The 18,762-nt window shown below is 33.8% G+C and overlaps 1 protein-coding gene across 3 annotated transcripts in view; it reads right to left on the reverse strand.

The window, feature by feature from the left end:
• Positions 1–446: 446 nt before the first annotated feature.
• The window catches only part of LOC577629 (nucleolysin TIAR), a 48,141-nt gene continuing 29,825 nt past the window's right edge, over positions 447–18,762 (reverse strand). For 2 of the 3 annotated variants that reach the window (XM_777843.5, XM_011664454.2), the window contains 9 exons: positions 18,249–18,300; positions 15,270–15,357; positions 9,824–9,899; positions 7,907–8,030; positions 6,801–6,884; positions 6,067–6,154; positions 5,234–5,366; positions 3,786–3,970; positions 447–3,307 (listed from right to left, as the gene is read on the reverse strand). In XM_777843.5, the coding sequence (XP_782936.3) occupies positions 3,127–3,307; positions 3,786–3,970; positions 5,234–5,366; positions 6,067–6,154; positions 6,801–6,884; positions 7,907–8,030; positions 9,824–9,899; positions 15,270–15,357; positions 18,249–18,300 (1,011 nt within the window). In that variant the 3' untranslated portion in view covers positions 447–3,126. The remainder of the gene's footprint in view (positions 3,308–3,785; positions 3,971–5,233; positions 5,367–6,066; positions 6,155–6,800; positions 6,885–7,906; positions 8,031–9,823; positions 9,900–15,269; positions 15,358–18,248; positions 18,301–18,762) is intronic. The other variant, XM_011664448.2, reaches the window with a different exon arrangement.

Genomic DNA, 18,762 nt, shown 5'->3' on the forward strand with positions numbered 1-18,762 from the left:
AGACAATATAGACGGAAGCTAAAGAAACGAAACGTGTGGTAAAATCTTCTCTTTTATTGGTGCTCACTCTTGCATTTTCTTTGATGATTGCAAGGTGAAAAACTTTAGTATGTCTGTATTTGTTACTATACTTTGATTTTTAAGAGATATATTTTGACAAATCGTATGTTTGGAGCTTGAAGGGCGTCAACACAGAGCCCTTTCTGGCTCAAGACATTTTTTTTTTTTTTTTGGGGGGGGGGGGGGGGGGGGGCGGTGGCAGGTGAAGTCACTGAACCTGGTTACACATTTCCTGAGGGGATCTACGGCGAGTAATGCAGCACTCCAAATTCCAGAGATTTATCATATCATTATTGGTGAAAAACAGTGGTATGCTTTCCTCATTTGATACACATTTTTTCTTGTAGCTAGCATTTTACAAAACAAATGAAATATTTCAGACAGAGTTACATTTTTACAAATCAATTTTTATTATGTTCCCACTGATGTTCTCTACAAAATTCCCACATATTACCATACCAGTGCATGTAGTTAATTCACAATCCTAGTTAATCTTTGTCAACATACAACCACAAAATACTAGAACATCTATACATTAAACACAGTGCTTAATTTGGCATTTACAAACCGTTGAGTAACATACTAAATAATCTCAACAATTTCAATGAGAATATTCTTTTACATGTTGTACAATCATTTTAGACACAAACAACATGCATCATCTCTATACATGTATATGGTTATGTCTTACAATTTGTCAACTACAGACTACTCTCAAAAAAAAAATAATAACATAAAAACATGACATTTAAAAAAGCTTTTCTAAACTTCTATAAAGCATAACTAGTCACCATCGAGTGCATGATATTTACATCCCTTTGTTCACAATTTTTTTTCCTTCACAACTGACGATAAGAATATTTTAACATGCTTGGTTGCTGGACATTAGTCCTCATGAATTCTCTTTTAACATGGATCATTTAACCTAAGAATGAATATGATAAAATCATCTCAATTCACATGAATATGCTGTTTGTGTATTACACACACACATACTATTAAATACCTTAACACAACATGACAATCACACAGTGGTGCACCTTAATAAGAACACTTGAAAGTTTGCTGCAATTTACATAGTAAAACGGGTAGATGTTACTCTAACTCACAACCATTACGCTGACGCTGATTATCAATAAGCTGCAACAATATATCTTCTTCTTCTTCCTTTTTTTTAATTTTACAAATCAATGACTCCATCTCAGTATTTCAAATAAGTTTCATTCCCATGCACTGTTAGAAGGTGACTGACATACAGGTCTAAAATGGACATTACAACCAATCCGGTGCAAACATGATACATACAGCCACATCTACTTTCTACTTCAACTTGATAGAGTATAATACTTGCACACTGATTTCATCAGAGGTCTACATTACACATACATGCAACCTAAAGTAGTTCTTATTTGCAACCTAACCTAATGTATAGTGATACACTATTTCATTTAATAATTAAATTTGGGAGTAAACTAGAGCAAGGCACAAAAGGAGAAATCCTGAGATGATTATTATTCTGGGCATAGTTACATAGATCATAAATGGAGCAGATTTGTAAAGCAATGCCTCATGCTACATAGTTACACAGAGTTTAGGAGATTGGATAGTTCACAGGAAAAAGTTCTAAATATACAAAGTAAACACGGATTGACTGTCCTGTTAATAATGCAAGCCTATGAGCTTTATGACATGAAAGAAGTACTGCTCTGAAGAATGTGAGATTTTAATTAAATTTGGCTGCAAATAATGCTAAGAACAACTCTCTCTCAATTAGAATACAGAGCAAACTATATGTCTACATTACAACATTGCAGGTCACAGATCAAACATTGCTGTCAGAGAGGATGGAGCCTCATTAATACCCTATAGAGACATTACTTCACAGGTTTTCATTGAATAGTTGCCTTCTTGAGAGTATCACAGATGACATCATCTATGCAAGACACTCTTCCAAAGGGTTAAACATACCATGTCAATGTAATTTAGTCATCCACATACATGTTGGGTAAATAGTCCTGTTAAAATTCTACAAACAAGATAACATGAAACGAAAACAAATGTATATTTGCGACAAGGTTGTTCAAAGGCTCACCACTAACATATCAATAATCATCCATACCTTAGATCATTGTTAAGATTCCTCTGGAACCACCAGAGTTCTCTCTTTTCCTTTTTATCAATCATACGTGAGGCTTTTTATTCTCATTCAGACTTTTCAGGATTATGCACAGATAATTGTTGCACCAGCACAGAAATCTGTCCTTTGTGTGCACATGCTGCATCTCTATAATGGTATTATGAAATGGTATTATGTCTTTTGCAGCAAGTTAAAACACATCGCCCATAAGAAAACTCAGCTGTGTGTTACCATCAATTTTTAATCCAAATAAAGTGGCATTGATTGAAAACATTTAATGAAATATAAGGGATAATTATATAATATAAATAAATTAGATTACTTCTGTGACTAAAAGTATATTAACCAGTCCACTTTAAGTGATGGGTCAATGATATATTCCCTACACATATACATCAGCAGAGTCATTTCAGTTCAAACTTCATGAAGCAGACTGCTTTGATTATGATTGGGCAAGGGAGTGATGTCATCAGAAGACTAACCAATCAGAGAGATCTACATACATTTGTTTGCTTTCATATTGCTATTCTTCATAGGGTCATCAAACTTTTTATCTCTACAGAATGCTTGTACCTCTACATAATTCCAATCAAATTTTGAGGTATATATTGCAAATATTCTCTTTGAGAAGTCACTAAATTTAGTTCTCCTCAAATAATTTTGTGAATATAACCATATAATCTATCAGTAACTTGTTTCTTATGACTTGTATTTACAGAAACTCCAAAAATACCCTTGTCAAAAGATGTTCCGTGCACTTTCTCACTCTTTTATCTCTTCCTTGTACGTACACAGTACAGACATCCATTCTGCACCATGTAGCAACGCAACTAAAATCCCTTTCCTTTCCTTATCTCACTCTATACATCATCCTCACCATGTGTGTGACTTGTTATCATATATTACATTTGTTTGATATAGATATTTCTTCATTGATATCCTGGTTGTATGTATCCTGCTTGTGTAGAGTTTGGATAGACTGCTGCTGATGCTCCACCCCCTCCTCCTTGTTGTTGCATCACGTAGCCACCTTGCGTTCCTCCACCACCACCACCTCCTCCTCCGTTATACCCTCCCACGTATCCACCCTGCATCACTACACCAGGGTTCCTGTAAACAAACAAACATCAAATCATTCTACATTAATCATCAAAACACATATACTCAACAACAAGGAAGTCTCCATATTTTGTGTACAAACTGAAATTAAAGTTCAATTCAGTTCAATCTTTATTTCACTCTCAATAAAAACAGCATACATTAAATATATAAACAGCAGAGCATCATCAATAGAAAACAATACAAGCTATTAAACAATACCAATTATGAGAATGAGGGGTCAACAAAAAAAGAGCATATAGCCTGTATGTTACTGTATCTTTAATGTTGACTTAGATTAAAACCCCAGAGTAGTATAAATCCCAAAATAGATTGCATTGTTTATTTTGGGTTTTTATGGACTACCACAAATATGTATAGGCTTGTGTTGCCCAATCACTGGTTATGATGCTTTAGGAGGGTTAAAACCATGGATTAAGAGGAGAGATAAACCTCTTTTGTTAATTCTATCCTATGATATATTACTTACTGATAGTATCCATACTGTTGGCTCTGTGGCACACCACCCACCACATACTGCTGGCCACCACCTCCCACTGGATACTGCTGATAGCCATACTGACTGAACTGGTTGAAACCTCCTTGTTGCTGCTGTTGTGGTGTCTGTTGCTGGTAAAATTGACCTACTCCTTGTTGTACCTGCAACTGTTGAGACTAATGGAAAGGAAACACAAAGGTAATGTTACTTACATTATCATCAAAGATTATGTAACACAGCCAAAATACCATAGTTATTTACGATTAAATGTAATATAGTGGCAATGCCATCTATGGTTGTCTATGATCATTAAGATATTCTATAGTATTAATGACTGCTTTGAGAGAAATAGTTGTTTTATTACGCTCAAGGGAAGGTTAGAATTGTGCTATTCCCCGAGGCTTGCCGAGGGGAATAGCCCAATTGTAACCTTCCCGAGAGCGTATGAAAACAACTATTTCTCGAATATTAAAGCAGTCATTAATACTTTTATATGCCGAAAAAAAAATAGACTAAAAAATGAAAAATTAAAAATATTTATCATTTTTGTCGAAGACGGGATTCGAACTCTTGCGTACAACAAGAGGTGTACCGAAAACCAACGCTTAGACCACTCGGCTATGGCCCGCCGTTAACTTGCTTGGCAGTTTTCTCCAATATATACATTAAAATGGATTGAAACCGGCTTCGCGTGTGATGAATGCTTCGCAAAAGCTCCATATACGGACTCTTCTTTTACTTTTGCAATGCATATTGGCACGAACTTAGATCAAGATCTATCGGCAGATGTTGTTTTTTTGTTTTTGGAAGTTTATTTTCGTCTTCATGTCAACAATGCAAGATAAAATTGTTGGTAAGATCGATCGAGATTCAATTGTATTGAAATTACCGACCAATCCTTCGCACACATACGGCATCCTCCATCGCTCAAACCATTTTTTAACATGTAAACCTATGGGGTAACCATGGAGGCTGACCAACTATTTTTAATAACCATGGTTATTAAAAATATTGAAATGTTTTAAGCATGGTTACCGAGAATTTTACAGGAACAGTTGAAGTTTATGAATGCAATTCGACCAATCAGATGGCTGGATTTCTTAAGTGAGGTATATAATATTGAATATCACACCAGTTCCATGATTTCTCAAAGACTTCCTAATGGAACTCGGTGTTATTTTGCTCTGGTTCATAACATTACAAACCAGAGCAAAATAACACTGAGCTCCTGTAGAAAATCTATTTATTCAGATGGTCATATCTCAGCCAATACTTAACATATTCAATTGGTTTTCAACATTTGGACATCAATTTTGATGCTCTTTTAGAAAATGAAGAAAAAATTGAGAAATTCTAAAACTAGATTTTTGATGACGTCACACTTCACCACTCTATACCAACATTACATGGACATCATCATGTCATCTGCCGTAACTTACCGGTGCCTGTGGCTGCTGAAAGCCAGATGATTCATTACTCTCCTTCCCCCAAGAACACTTCACTACATGGCCCTCTATTGGTGATCCATGGACAGATACTATAGCATTCGTTGCACTCTCATGATTTGCAAATCTGTACCGGAGAGAGAGAGCAAAGGATATTAGTTTTGAATCTGATAACAGTAATGTACAATTAAAATGCATGTTTTACTGATACTGTACACAGACATTCTACATATAGCAACCTGGTCGGTATCTCACAAAACCATCATAAGTCTATGCTTATGGACTTCCTATTAAAAGTTAAAACACGAGGTTTAAATTAACAAGAGTTTCAGTTAGATGTCAGTGAACATTGACTTTTATGATGGCGAAGTGAAGTGCTGCCCAATATTCTCAGCAGAACTTTGTCCAAATCAAGAGAAATATAGTCTTACATGAATAACAGCATACTAAGGATTGATTTGTAAAGAATAAAGCTATCTTGGTATGTATTGACATATTTGTTATAACCCTTGTCTACAGACTTTGTCAACATAACCACAAACATTCTCCCCCAATTTTCTCAAATCATCTTCAAGACATAGCGATCACTTAGTATCTTTACATGTATATAAATATATTCATACACAAATGTATACTTGTGTAAAACATTGCAATAAATCAGAAGATCTTCAAAAACAGATCTGCCATTTCTCCCGTTAAGATTAAAGATCAATTTGGTGAGCCTCATTGAGTGATTCTGACTGGTTAAAAGTAAAATTAGATTTTGGAGTTGATAAAAACCTTTCATGCATGAAGCCCAGAACATATAGAATAATATAAAATCCTACCTAACAAAAGCAAATGCCTTCTCTGGAAATGTTCTGACTTCCTGAATCGCACCAAAAGGTCCGAAAACCTTCCGGAGCAAATCCTCTGCTAAACAAAGAAAGGAGGAAAATAAATTATTAGGTGTGTACTATAAACATAATTTTGATATCCATGTATAGTTCCAGCAAGTGCTTGTTAGAATATGGGTAATGGGTACAAGACTGTGATGTTGCTTGCACATGTACTTCTAAAGAGCCACCATTACATGATTCTCATAATAGTAAAAGAATGAGTAAAAAAAAAGAAGATAATAATCTCTTTTAAATCCATTATCCTTCTTCTATTTAACCATTTATCTCTTAGACACACATGATCAGACTATACTGCATACTACTAAATTATATTTTAAGGAAACAATAATTTGGAAACGACTTCAAAGAAATCATTAAAAAAAACCTCTATATTCATGTTGGTATCAGTCAAAGTTTGTATGAATATAACATTTAAAGATCATCGCAACAGGAAAATGCACTGCAGTCAAGAGATGAGTCAAATGTGATCATTGGATTGTCTATACCGCTCTAACTAATGTACTTGTAGGCTCCACTTAAAAAATCTTTTGATATGAGTACTTAATTACAAGAGTTAACTCTTTCCTGATATCAATCACCAAGATTCTTCTAATGAAGGTTAACAATACTAAGTGAAACTGTAATGTTAGGTGTGATGGACCAAGGAAATAAGATATTTTTACCTGAGAATTTGAATTGGAGACCACCTACATAGACGGTGCAGTTGTTGGGACTAGTCTCATTCAATACTCTCTCATAGTCCTTGGCTGAAATAAATAATACAGACACATTAATTAACCTGTTATTCTCCTATGAACAAATAATCATAAGATTAGAAGTAGGTACTTATATAATATGGACTGGCCTTGTGGGAGATACCACATAATATTTCCCAAACTAGAACCATATTGCCCCGAGTCAAAGAGGAGGGCAATATGGGTCTTGTGAGGGAAATATATGTGGTATCTCCCGAAAGACAGTCAATATTGTTATTGTTATCTAAATCAGACATCTAGAGCAAATACATACATGACAATCTCATAGAACTGAACAAACTTTTTCAAACCAGCACTGTGCATCCAGCTGCTTGACAAAATTTTCGATACACTGCAAACAGTGTACCCAATTTAGAAACGATAAGCAAATTGTATAGATTTTCTACATGAACTATCAACCTTGTTTCCAAACATTCCACAAAAGTACTTCCCCTTTTTTTTGTATTATCGGTGTTTCATTCTTTTTGAGAATATTTACGCCTTTTCCTTTTCTTCTTCTTTTGTTTACTATGTGTAAATCATAAATCTCCATTGAAGTTTCCTACTGAAGTAGTGATCAACATTTTAGTGCATTTGGTTGACATGCGGTATGTGCAACAATAAAAATAATAAAAATAATTTCAGGAAATGTAACGGTTGGCAACTCTGCATTTGGATAATTCTTAAGCCTCACATTATACGGGCATCATCACAATTAAACCTTGTTTACTTCGGTGTCAACTCTTTATTATGGTCATTGCTCTTTTTGCAAAGCTTCTGCTGGACTTTGGAACAAACTACCATTACATGTCAAAAATGTCAGACTGTCAACCAATTCAAAACTTGTCTTATGACACATTTATTAAAAATTGCTTTTGATGATTAACTTACTCTGTTCACATTGATGTATATTTTGGTGGTATTGTAATATTTCATATATATTGTAATTTGTAGGTTTATTTGTAATTTTTTGTTTTGTTTAATATGTAATTGTTTATCATCTCTTGATGAGAAGCACATACATACATACATACCTTCAATCTGAGGTGGTTTATGAGATGTTGGTTTCCTAGTCGCCCAGCCTGTACGGATTGCCTTCATTCCAGGGTACTGTGGTAAGATGGCTCCATTCATCTCCTTGATAGCACATTGAGCATCCTATAAACAAAATCAAACAAACAAATAATGAACTCTTCTTAAAATACTTCAAACAGGATTAGTTGAAACAAATATGTAGAACAAAGATGAAAACAAAATACACTGTAGTTGAAACAACTGAAAGGTAACTCTGTAGAATGTTAATTTAGATTTGTAAAGATACAAGAAAGAGCACTTCCATCGTTGAAAAAACCAGTGAATAACAACTAATTAAAATATTGACGAACTCTGATATGAAGTTACAAGTTTAAGGGGAAAAAACAACAACAAGGCCACAAAATGTATATAGAATATGACAGATTATCACATGTGAAATGAAACTGTGTGTATAGTGAAGGCCCAAGTGTCCTAATTCATCCATAACCGCTTAAGAACAGAAGGTACGTCTTCGTACCTTTCTAACATCAATGCTGCAAAAGTTGGTAAAATAGGATCTTGACAAAATATTTTCAAAACTATGTTGCTCACTCATTCAAGATGGAAAAAAAGAAGAAGTTATCACTGGAAAGTAAGCTCTCTCCTTACAATCCGATCTTGTGAGAGATTCATACAGATAAGGAATTTGCTGATATTCGTTTTTCACAAGCCATATAAGTATGGTATACATGTACATACATATATGTGCACACATGTATTAATACAGTAATTGTAAACTGGTCTTAACTAATTGTGTTCATGTACTTTTGTAAGTCTGAAGAAGTCTGCAATCTTGGAGACCTGCTTTTTCCTTTTTTAAACGATGGCTTGATATCCTCCCCCCCCAAAAAAAAATATATATATATATATATATATATATATATATCAAAAAGTCGACATAAATTAGTGTTGATGATGATCGATTGCTCTAAAATAATGATATCATAATGATTAGAATATGAGGCATTTCACTTTCAGTGACGTCTTATCCATCCCCATTCCCATGGATTTATCTTTAGTGCAAAACTCCTATAAATATTTTCCTCAACTACCCCTGATCGTATTCCAAGAGATGCAGTAGCCCATTTCATTCACCCCTCTGCCCAGACCAGGACCATAGATTAAATAATTCCCAATTATTATATTCAACATATCTCGCACCTATAACTCCCCAATACTATAGCACTTCTTCCCTATAACAAATGATCTGCAAATTGTATATCAATCATCGCTTCATTCCAATACGAATGAACTCCATACAGCTCAATGATGTTGCACCCATAATGAGATAGCAATTAGACTAATACATGCTCTAGCATGCATCGCAGGTGAAGCCACATAAATAATTATAATAAAAGGCCCATATCATTCTCCATCCACGTCTGTGCTCTAGACATTCATTTTTACATTAAAATCTCATTACAAAATGAAACTGCTATGCTCACTTTTTTCAAAAATCCATGTTTATCATCAGCTATTATGCTTTTGCAAGCAGTTGCCAAACTCATTTCTGAACAAAGGGGTCAGGTCCTAAACCAATAATTTTATATTTCAGTGTATCCTAACTCTTTATCAAAATAGTCTTTATATCTTGTCTTTTTATCCTCTAATTTCTTTTCCCAAATGACTTACCATTTCTTCTCATATAATTACATCGCCATAATTTTATTTTTTCTCAAATAATGACATATGTATCATATATTTTTCCTTAGATAATGACATAGATCTGCCAATATTTTTTGTGAAACTTTCAATTAATTATACATGTACATGTAGCTATACATTTTTTTCACTAATGATTATATCTGCATAATATAATTTTCAAAAGATAACATCTCTGAAATGATTTCATATCTTTTTTGTCATTTCTTTCTTACCTCTTCTTGCTCAAATGACACAAATCCATAGCATCTAGACTTTCCTGTTTCTGGATCTCTCACTACCCGAGCATCTCTGCAACACAAACATAACAACATTGCTAAACATTAACTTTTGCTTGTCTTTCTCTTAAATAGTAAAACTGGAACCAATTCCTAAAAACAAAAACAAAAGCGCAGAGGTTCAGTATGTTACTGTACATGTTTGTTACCTAGGTCTTGATACAAAAATATCAGTGCCCAAACCTGATTTGACCATGAATTGAAAAGCTGTATTCATTATAGAAATCTACTTGTGCTTTAATACCATTGGGACATTATAGATTTATATTGGGAACATTAGTTATTCATCTCTTCTTCTTAGCAAATTATTGTATCAGATGTCCCCTTTTCCTTCCCTTTTCCTTGTAACTTTCTCCTTCTTTATTTCTATTTATTGGTTTTTATTTTATTGGAAGAGATTTTAGGGCCAATTCTGCATTTCATTATTCACATCAAGTAGCACTCTCTAAAAAAAAGAACCCAAATCATTTACAAAAAAAAAATAAAGGCATTTGCAACAGTATCTTGTTGAATTAAGTCTTCTCCATGTCACTGCATGCGTTCAAACTAAATCTTCCCTTAAAAATCATGTTTCTAATAATAACCGCTGTAGGCACTGTTCTACTACAATCTGAACCAAACCTTTTGCATTCTAACCTAACCTATCCTATCATGTAAATAAAAATATCCTTGGTCAACAACACTGCCAAGACCAAACAGTCGCAATAAAAACAAAGAGAAAAAACCAAACTGTCAAATAATATGTGAATAAGATAGAAACAAATATGGAGAAGTCATACGTGGCTCGCTCGCTTTATTTTTGTCGGAAGGCCCTTTCACTTTGTTTGTCCACCAACCAAGTCGGGCTAGCTGCACCACTGAAAATTCGGAAACCGACAGAAAATTTGCTGAGAGGTAATAAAGAACTACTAACTGGTACACATCACACTAAAAATACAACACAAAATCAAAGGTGTGGGGAATCGGTGAAACTTTTCTTTTTGGGGAACTAAAATCTACTGTGTGTTGATGAAAAAAAAATAAGAGGGGATAAAATAAACACTAAAAAAACATTATTTGAAGAAGAAAAAAAATTGTACATATAATGGAATATGTGCGAGAGAACATAAATGTACAGTATACACTCTGAAATATATCCTTGTAAGTATACTTTATTAGGCTACATTCAATGAGTTATCATGGATGTAAAATGAAATTCTTACTGGTCCTGAATAGTGACAGATTATCAAATAATTTCTGATATTAGTGTATATATGTGTTGTGAACTGAATCACCATTAGGAGAAGAAAAAAATTGAAATAAAAAAATTGAAATAGATGAATGGATAATAATCACGGCATATCCTAACCTAAACAGGGCTTTCATGCAACTCATGCATTAACCAATAAATACCATAACAAACAACAAGCCAGCATAAATATAAAGGCTCATTACACAGGGACAATAGCAATATGGATTATACATTGCATTACACAAGACAACATCTACACCAGAAACATAAAATAATCCTTTCAAATTCTTAATTGGCAAAATAAATGGGAAGGGGGAACCAAATTTGCTGAAAAGATTGCCGAGAGGATACAGACAAGCAAAAAAGAAAAAAAGAAAACCGTGAGGTTTTAAGTTTACAAAATTCTGACAAGAGAAATCTTTCCAACAACCAATTTATTTAAAAAAAAATATTTAACAAAATTAAAGGAGAGGGGGGGGGGGGGCAGATTTCCTGTAGCAATGCTCATGAGAAGAAGACATGAACAATAAAATCAGATGCTGATATTCACCCCCAGAAAAAAACTACTTTATCCAGAAAACTACCATCAAAACTTTTTTCAACATCCCTCTTCTACGAAGTATACAGAGTCCAGTGGTTTGAGGAAGGTCAAAAGTCAGCTAGATTATTCCCCATCTGTTGTTGTTGTTTTTTTATTTGACAATTATTTGGATTAATTTTTGAATGATTTTGAGGGGTCTTATTTCATTTGATTTTGTGCACTAAATACACGAGATCAAATTACATCTAACTGTGTATGAAACTGTGTATGAATATGCATCATTTTGAAATGAAATACAAAATGTGATGTAATATGTCAAAATAGGCTTGAATTGTTCTGCGGTCAGAGAAATAGATAGGATTATCAGATATGCTAACTAATTCAAATTATTACTACTACTGCTACTACTTCTACTCCTACTCTACTACTTAATAAATAAATCGTTTATGTAAAAATTGATTGATTAAAAACTCTACGTAATATAGTTGATATACATGGTAGAAAGGAAGATTAATGTCAAAGATAAGTTCGAGTATAAAAGATAGTCAGTCACTTAGTCAGATAAAGAGACATGATAAAAGATCACAACAGAAGTGATTTTCTGGAAATCCATCCCTATTCTCATTACTAGAGTGAAGAGCTGGAATTAAGTTCAGCTGTGTATTTTAGTTAAAAATGATACAACCTCATTTGGGTCCTTCTAGTAGGAGGTCAGAGTGATCCGAGAGGGAGGGTGACCCTCTGGAGCACCTTTTGGGTGTGCTCCACAGGAGATGGAAAGATAAAGCGCACCACATTGCACTTGCTCTGAAAACAGTGGATTGCCTGCCTTAGAAATAGCACTCTGGAAGTGACATTAAAACTTGGTTGTCTCTTTATGTGAATTGAGAAGGGACTTTGTAATAATGCAGGGAATGTACTATAGTAATGTTGAGCCAATAGAACCTCTCAAAACACAAGACCTACTACACTACAGGTCATGCCAATAGACTGTACAGAGTAAACATGTATACAGCAATTGCTAGTGGCCCTCCCAGATAACCACTGTAGCTCCTGCTTGTAATGAGAATGGGGTCATAGAGTCTTCCTACAAAACAACTCCCAAGATCCAATGATTCTGATCCCAGCTACATGTATAAAACATAATGACTTTCCTATGGATCTAAAGGGTGCAAATTCTGTATTTCATAATTCATCCTTGTGATGAAGTATAGAAAAAAGTTTATAAGACAAGTTGTAGACTTGATGTCAAGTTGATTCCAATCAAAGCATAACAAAACAAGTGAAACAAATCAGGGACAGCTTGAGAAGATCTAACTTAGAATAAGAATAGTAGCTAAGAAGATGAGAATCATGTGTTTCAGGTAAGGCAAATATTATTTTCCGGCCTTAGATTTTTTGGGGGTCAAAATGGCATTACTTTCAAAAAGGAAATTTAAGAAAGTCTTTTGGCATTCTGGATGATCCAAAATACCTCATCTCATCAATATTTACATTCTTTAGATGTTATAAAGTTGAAGTATGGAACGTTCTGTTTCTCCCATTTTACTCAAGGCTAGACTTCCAAAGGAAACACAAATTCATACAGAGTGTACGGATGAAAATAAATTCAAAGGAGAGAATAATCCCATCTCAGCCAAGGTATTCATTTCTAAAAGGATTTTGAGTTCTAAAGGTTGTATAAATTCAACCCTTTATGCAGCCCATATCTAATCACATATATTATATATGATTAAAAAATGACCCGCATAAAGGATGTTACGACTTTCAACTTCATCAGCAATAACAAATAGTGGCCGAATATGACTATTACTATATCAGATAGGCTTCCAGTCCAACTATTGTTATATATATGATATTAGTCTAAGTGAAATTTTTGGGGGTTTGTGATCACCGAGGCGTATACACTTTGAAATACGAAGTTCAAGAGTGAGATTTTGGAACGTTTCAGTGTTCAAACTTACGCCTTATCATTGAAGTACTCGTAAGTTCCCTATCACAGAACTATTGGAAAGCAAATGTTTTCCACATATTGGCTTTAACTGTCAAGTATGATGTATGGACTTATGACAACATTAAACATGAACGATGACGTACGATTAGGCTAACAAAGCTGGCAATTCCTTTGACAAACTAGTGAGAAAAAAACTACCACTGAATCTATATTGAACTTTATCTAATATTCATACCAGCACAATATATTAGCTTGGACCTTTCTGAACTAGGTGATTGTACATTGAAAGAGCTATCATAAATCTAGTTTACAATTGAAATGAAAATAAAATTTAACATCCAAAAATCATCAATATAAAGTTTGTAAATGATATCAATCCCATTTTTCCTGAGTCAAATAAACCCATGTTTTATAAAGAAGAAAATGGCAGTAATCGTGTGTAAATAAATGTATCTTGGTATATTTCGTTTATTTGTATTCAGCTAATACTTTGATATGATATTGTGTTCTAGCCCAAAATAACAAATATAATAATAAATAACAAGATGTATAATAGGATAAGAAGAAGATAGATGATACACAATTAATATTATATTTTGAATTATATGATGTTATGGATTCCATTAATATATCAATCTCCAACCATTACAGAGTTGTATATCTTTAGAGTGTATGGATTATGTTAAAACTTAAAATAGAATAGAACTTCAATAGAACTGTTTATCATGCAGTAAAGTCATTGGGTTGTTTGAACCAACCAAAATAAATAATTACTCAGATAGAAAACATTCCCTACAAATATATGATCTTGAACACTCACTGTAATTTGTTGTTTTAATCACAGGGACTATCATTTTGGAGGTGCATTATTAAATCAAAGGTATATAACATGTAGAATGTTGTGCAGAAGATTAATGCTTGAAGGGCTATATTTTATGATGATAATATTGGTATATGATAGAGAGCTGATATTGATTATGTCACATAAGTGCATTTTTCCTTTCCTATGCATTTGAACTAAAACTAGCATATTGGTCAATATCAATATAGTTTTCACCTTAATAGATCATGTGATGTAGTCTCAAACAATCACTTGTCTGTATTAATTAGGCCAGTGAATTATAGGAGAAGTAGCAAGTACATGTGTAGGCAGGTACCAAATACACAAATTATATCATTTCTTCTAAGGGTGCAATGAATGGAACCAGAATTTAATTTAACCAACAAAAACAAAACAAATCAAATCAAAATAAAAGGGAAATAAAAAGCAAAAAAGAACCATTGAATGAAAACAGTTTTTAATAAAAAATACTTGGGCAGTGCAAGATTGATTTACCTACATGCAATCAACCACATGAACCTTATATATGCAAAGGAGCATATTATGCAGTCATAATTCAAACATGTATACATAGCAAGTAGTTAGAAGAAAAAAAAAAAAAACGCTTAATAATGTAACCAACTTTCTATTGTTTTCCCTTCCTATTATTCATAATTGATGCTTTATGATTTTACGACAGAAATTTGTGTGGCCTCGTGCACCAAGAAACATCATTAACCTGTATTAATATAAGTTTACTTCAAATCAAATTGGCAATGTTTGTTATATAGTAGAAGCTATGTTGCACATGAGGTAGAAGGGAGAGAGATAACTTACGTGATACTTCCATATTTATCAAAGAGTGCTCTGAGTTCAGCTGTCTTCATCTCTTGCACAAGGTCCCCAACAAACACATGATGATGATCTGAAACAACAACATTATTATATCATATAATAAAACATATATAAAACAAATTTTGTTTTTGGAGTTTCCTAAATCATTCCCAATTTATCAATATCATTTCACAGTTCATTCTTACATTATCACAGTAAGGTGTTTGTGTTTTTGTTTTTTTTGGGAGGGGGGGGGGTGTTGGTGGATTGATTTTATATAATCTGTACTAACAAACACCAAAAAACACATTTTTTAGTGCTTGTTCCTCTTCAAGATGGTAAATTAGCAATCAAACTTTTCGCGGCTCATGTAATTTCTTCCAAATCGGCATATGCTGGAGTACAAGTATTATAGCTTGCTGGTGATATTGCGCTAAGGGGTTGTTTGTGGCACGTTTGTGACTTTACTCGCTCAGATGCATGCTATTTCCTTGGTAACAGGAAACAAATTCATGCAATTTTTATTACCTATCTATTATAGAGTGGCAGTATAAGCGTAAAAACCAGTAAATATACTGCGCATTAACAAAAGTAGACTTTCAAAGACAAAACAAAAAGATAGTTTCTGTCTTTTGAATTTTGTTTTTGAGCTTTACTTTACACGCATCATGATTACAAATGAGTAAGAAATTTGGTAATGCGTGGTCAAATTATGGAATAAAAATGGACGAGCCATTGCAGTAATGTAGGCTGTGTATGGGAGTTAACTCAGTACCAAAATGTGTGCCATACACATGACTGTTCTAAATTACATACACAAAAAGCATTATTTTGTCCCCACATTTATATCTAGACTGGAATAAGTAAAGAGGGTGTTTTGGGTTCAATCATTTGCGAAATCAAATGTTACGGGTGTTGGTAGTACAAAATGTATGATTTTAAGTTTGTTTGGAAATCCTAGAAATACATAAATTAATCTAGATAGGATTATTCTAATATGACTAACTTTGCAAGAGCCTCCTTCAAATGGTATAAATACAGGATGTTTAACAAGACTACACTTTTCATGTTTTCATGTTAAAAAGGGGATACTTCATAACAAAATATATAATTGTTTTCTGCAACTAAGATTTCCTGAAACAGGGAATAGTCGAGTGTTACATCTTTTATTCAGAGTAGATACATAAAGGACTAAAAACACACAGAGCAGCTCAAATGAAGCTAAAAGTCTGGAATTTGAGGCAAAAATCACATTATATCTGGTGACAAATGTCATGGGAATAAATATGAATGGGAATGATGACCAATGTCTTGGACTGCATGTTTCATATGAAAGCTAAACCTATATCTACAATGCTCCAAATATCTTCATTGATAGATGTTATCACCTCAGAAAGAAATCCCAAAACAGAGGTGAGGTGGATCTAGAATTTTGTGAAGGGAAGGGCATTTTTCTGGGAAATCCCTAAGTTTTTCCAAGATTAGAATATTTGGGGTCTGTGCGCATGGAAATTTAGAGGCCTAAAGTTCATCGTATTAGTGCCAAGAGCTGTCTGAATTTGTGGTCCATAATGCATTAAAAGCTAATAGTGAAAACAGAAAGAGTTTCCGTATCTAACCAGTACGATCCATCCAGTATACAATGAGCAGAATATTACTGGTATACATGAAGCTGTTTTTTGCTACAAACTAGGAAGGCCAGTATTAAATTACCATAAATCTGTGCAGAGATTAAAAACAAGCTTTGTACAATATGATACAGAAGGATTGTATGGAAAGTGACTTCTGCTGGTACTCAATACTGCACACATTTCAATGTCCCATAAGGTCATGTTAGACCAGCATTGTACATGTACATGTTCAGTAATACACCATGTACTATTATTAGAGGCCAAGCCAGGGAGAAAAAAAAGTTAAAACATTTCAGGGGCTACTTTTCAAGCTTGCTTGCATGAAAATAATACTCTTTAATTTGTTTTGCATTGAACTCTATGCAATTTTTGGGGGGCTTTTTTTGCATTTCAGGGGGGGGGGGTATTTCGCCCCAGGCCACGTGTATTTTTTTCACTGGGCCAAGCCAACCGTGATAGCAGTTTGCTTTCAAAGAAAGGAGAAATATCAAAGAAACAGAATGGTGAAAGTATAAAGAATGTTGAATAAAGAGGAGTAAAGTTATGAACATTTGACAAGTAAGATGTCTATACAATTATATGGACATCTCAAATTGGTGACGTATTCATTAAACTGTGATGTAGTGTGGGACAACTTTCTGTCCATTGATGAATCACTAATTCCCCAAGATTTTTTCCCTTAGAGATATTGTTAATTGGATGTTTTACACCTAATAAAATAATATTTACTAATTGATAACATCATGAAAAATTAAAGATGAAGTTGAGTTCTGGTCATGCGATTGCATTGTGAAAGAAACGGTGTGGAACCGACCAGAAAAGGTTGATCATCTAGCATATAAGAATTTGTGTGTATTGCAAGGTTCTGGAATCATCAAAATGATAAGAAATTTGGCCAAGTCTTGGTAAAGTTACAAACACTTGCACAGAAAGATGTATATGGGACTACACGAACACGTGGCGTAAAAAGACGGCCCCCCCCCCCCCCGATTTTTACGATGTTACATGCATATTTAGAATATGAAGGCATTTGAAGAGCCATGCTTTTCAGGGAACATGTCTTAACTGATGTTCTTCCACACTTATATAATAAGAATGAGTAATGCTCACAAATTATTTTTCACCTCTTCCCAGAACTCAACCTTCTCTTTAAGTCTCCGTCATTATATTTGTTAGAAAAAATGGGAAAGTTGTCCGATACTATAGCATAGAGACATTACCTCTTAGGCCTGTTGATGTCAAGTGATTCAAATTTCAAAAAATTCTCATCATCAATATTGTTTTTTTTTATCTATTTTGCTCATTTTGAATCCTGACCTAAGGCTCATAACATATCATATCTAATACTCACGTGTTGTGTCCTTTCTTGAACCTTGTGTTGTAGCCCAGTTTACTTTGATAGGCTGAAAGACAAAATTAAAAAACAAAAGAAAGAAAAGTTAATGGAGGATTTAAAAAAAGAGCATATAATAGAGGACTACCTAATGCATGGTTCAGAGTTACAACCGTAGCTGTAATGTTTTTGTTGTCAAATAAAAAAGATGAATGAATGAATACCTGTGGGGTCAATGATAGAGCGGAATACACAGACTCTCCTGAAGACATACTGAAAGGACAGCATAAGACCATGTGTACTTTTAGGAAAGTTTACTCAAAGCTTAGGAGATAACTTTATATTAACAAAGAAAGAAAGGAGTTTAATATTCCACAATTCAAGGCATTACATATATTCATTCTCTATCAATTTTGAGTCCATGCAGGTCTAGTGCTAGAACACACAAACCATACATGATCTTACATTGAGATGTCACTCAGCAAGATGTAATATCAAACATTCATATTGCAGGCTTTCTCTAAACATGATG

This window comes from Strongylocentrotus purpuratus, unplaced genomic scaffold, assembly GCF_000002235.5.
Source record: "Strongylocentrotus purpuratus isolate Spur 01 unplaced genomic scaffold, Spur_5.0 spur5_scaffold_15, whole genome shotgun sequence".
NCBI lineage: Eukaryota > Metazoa > Echinodermata > Echinoidea > Camarodonta > Strongylocentrotidae > Strongylocentrotus > Strongylocentrotus purpuratus.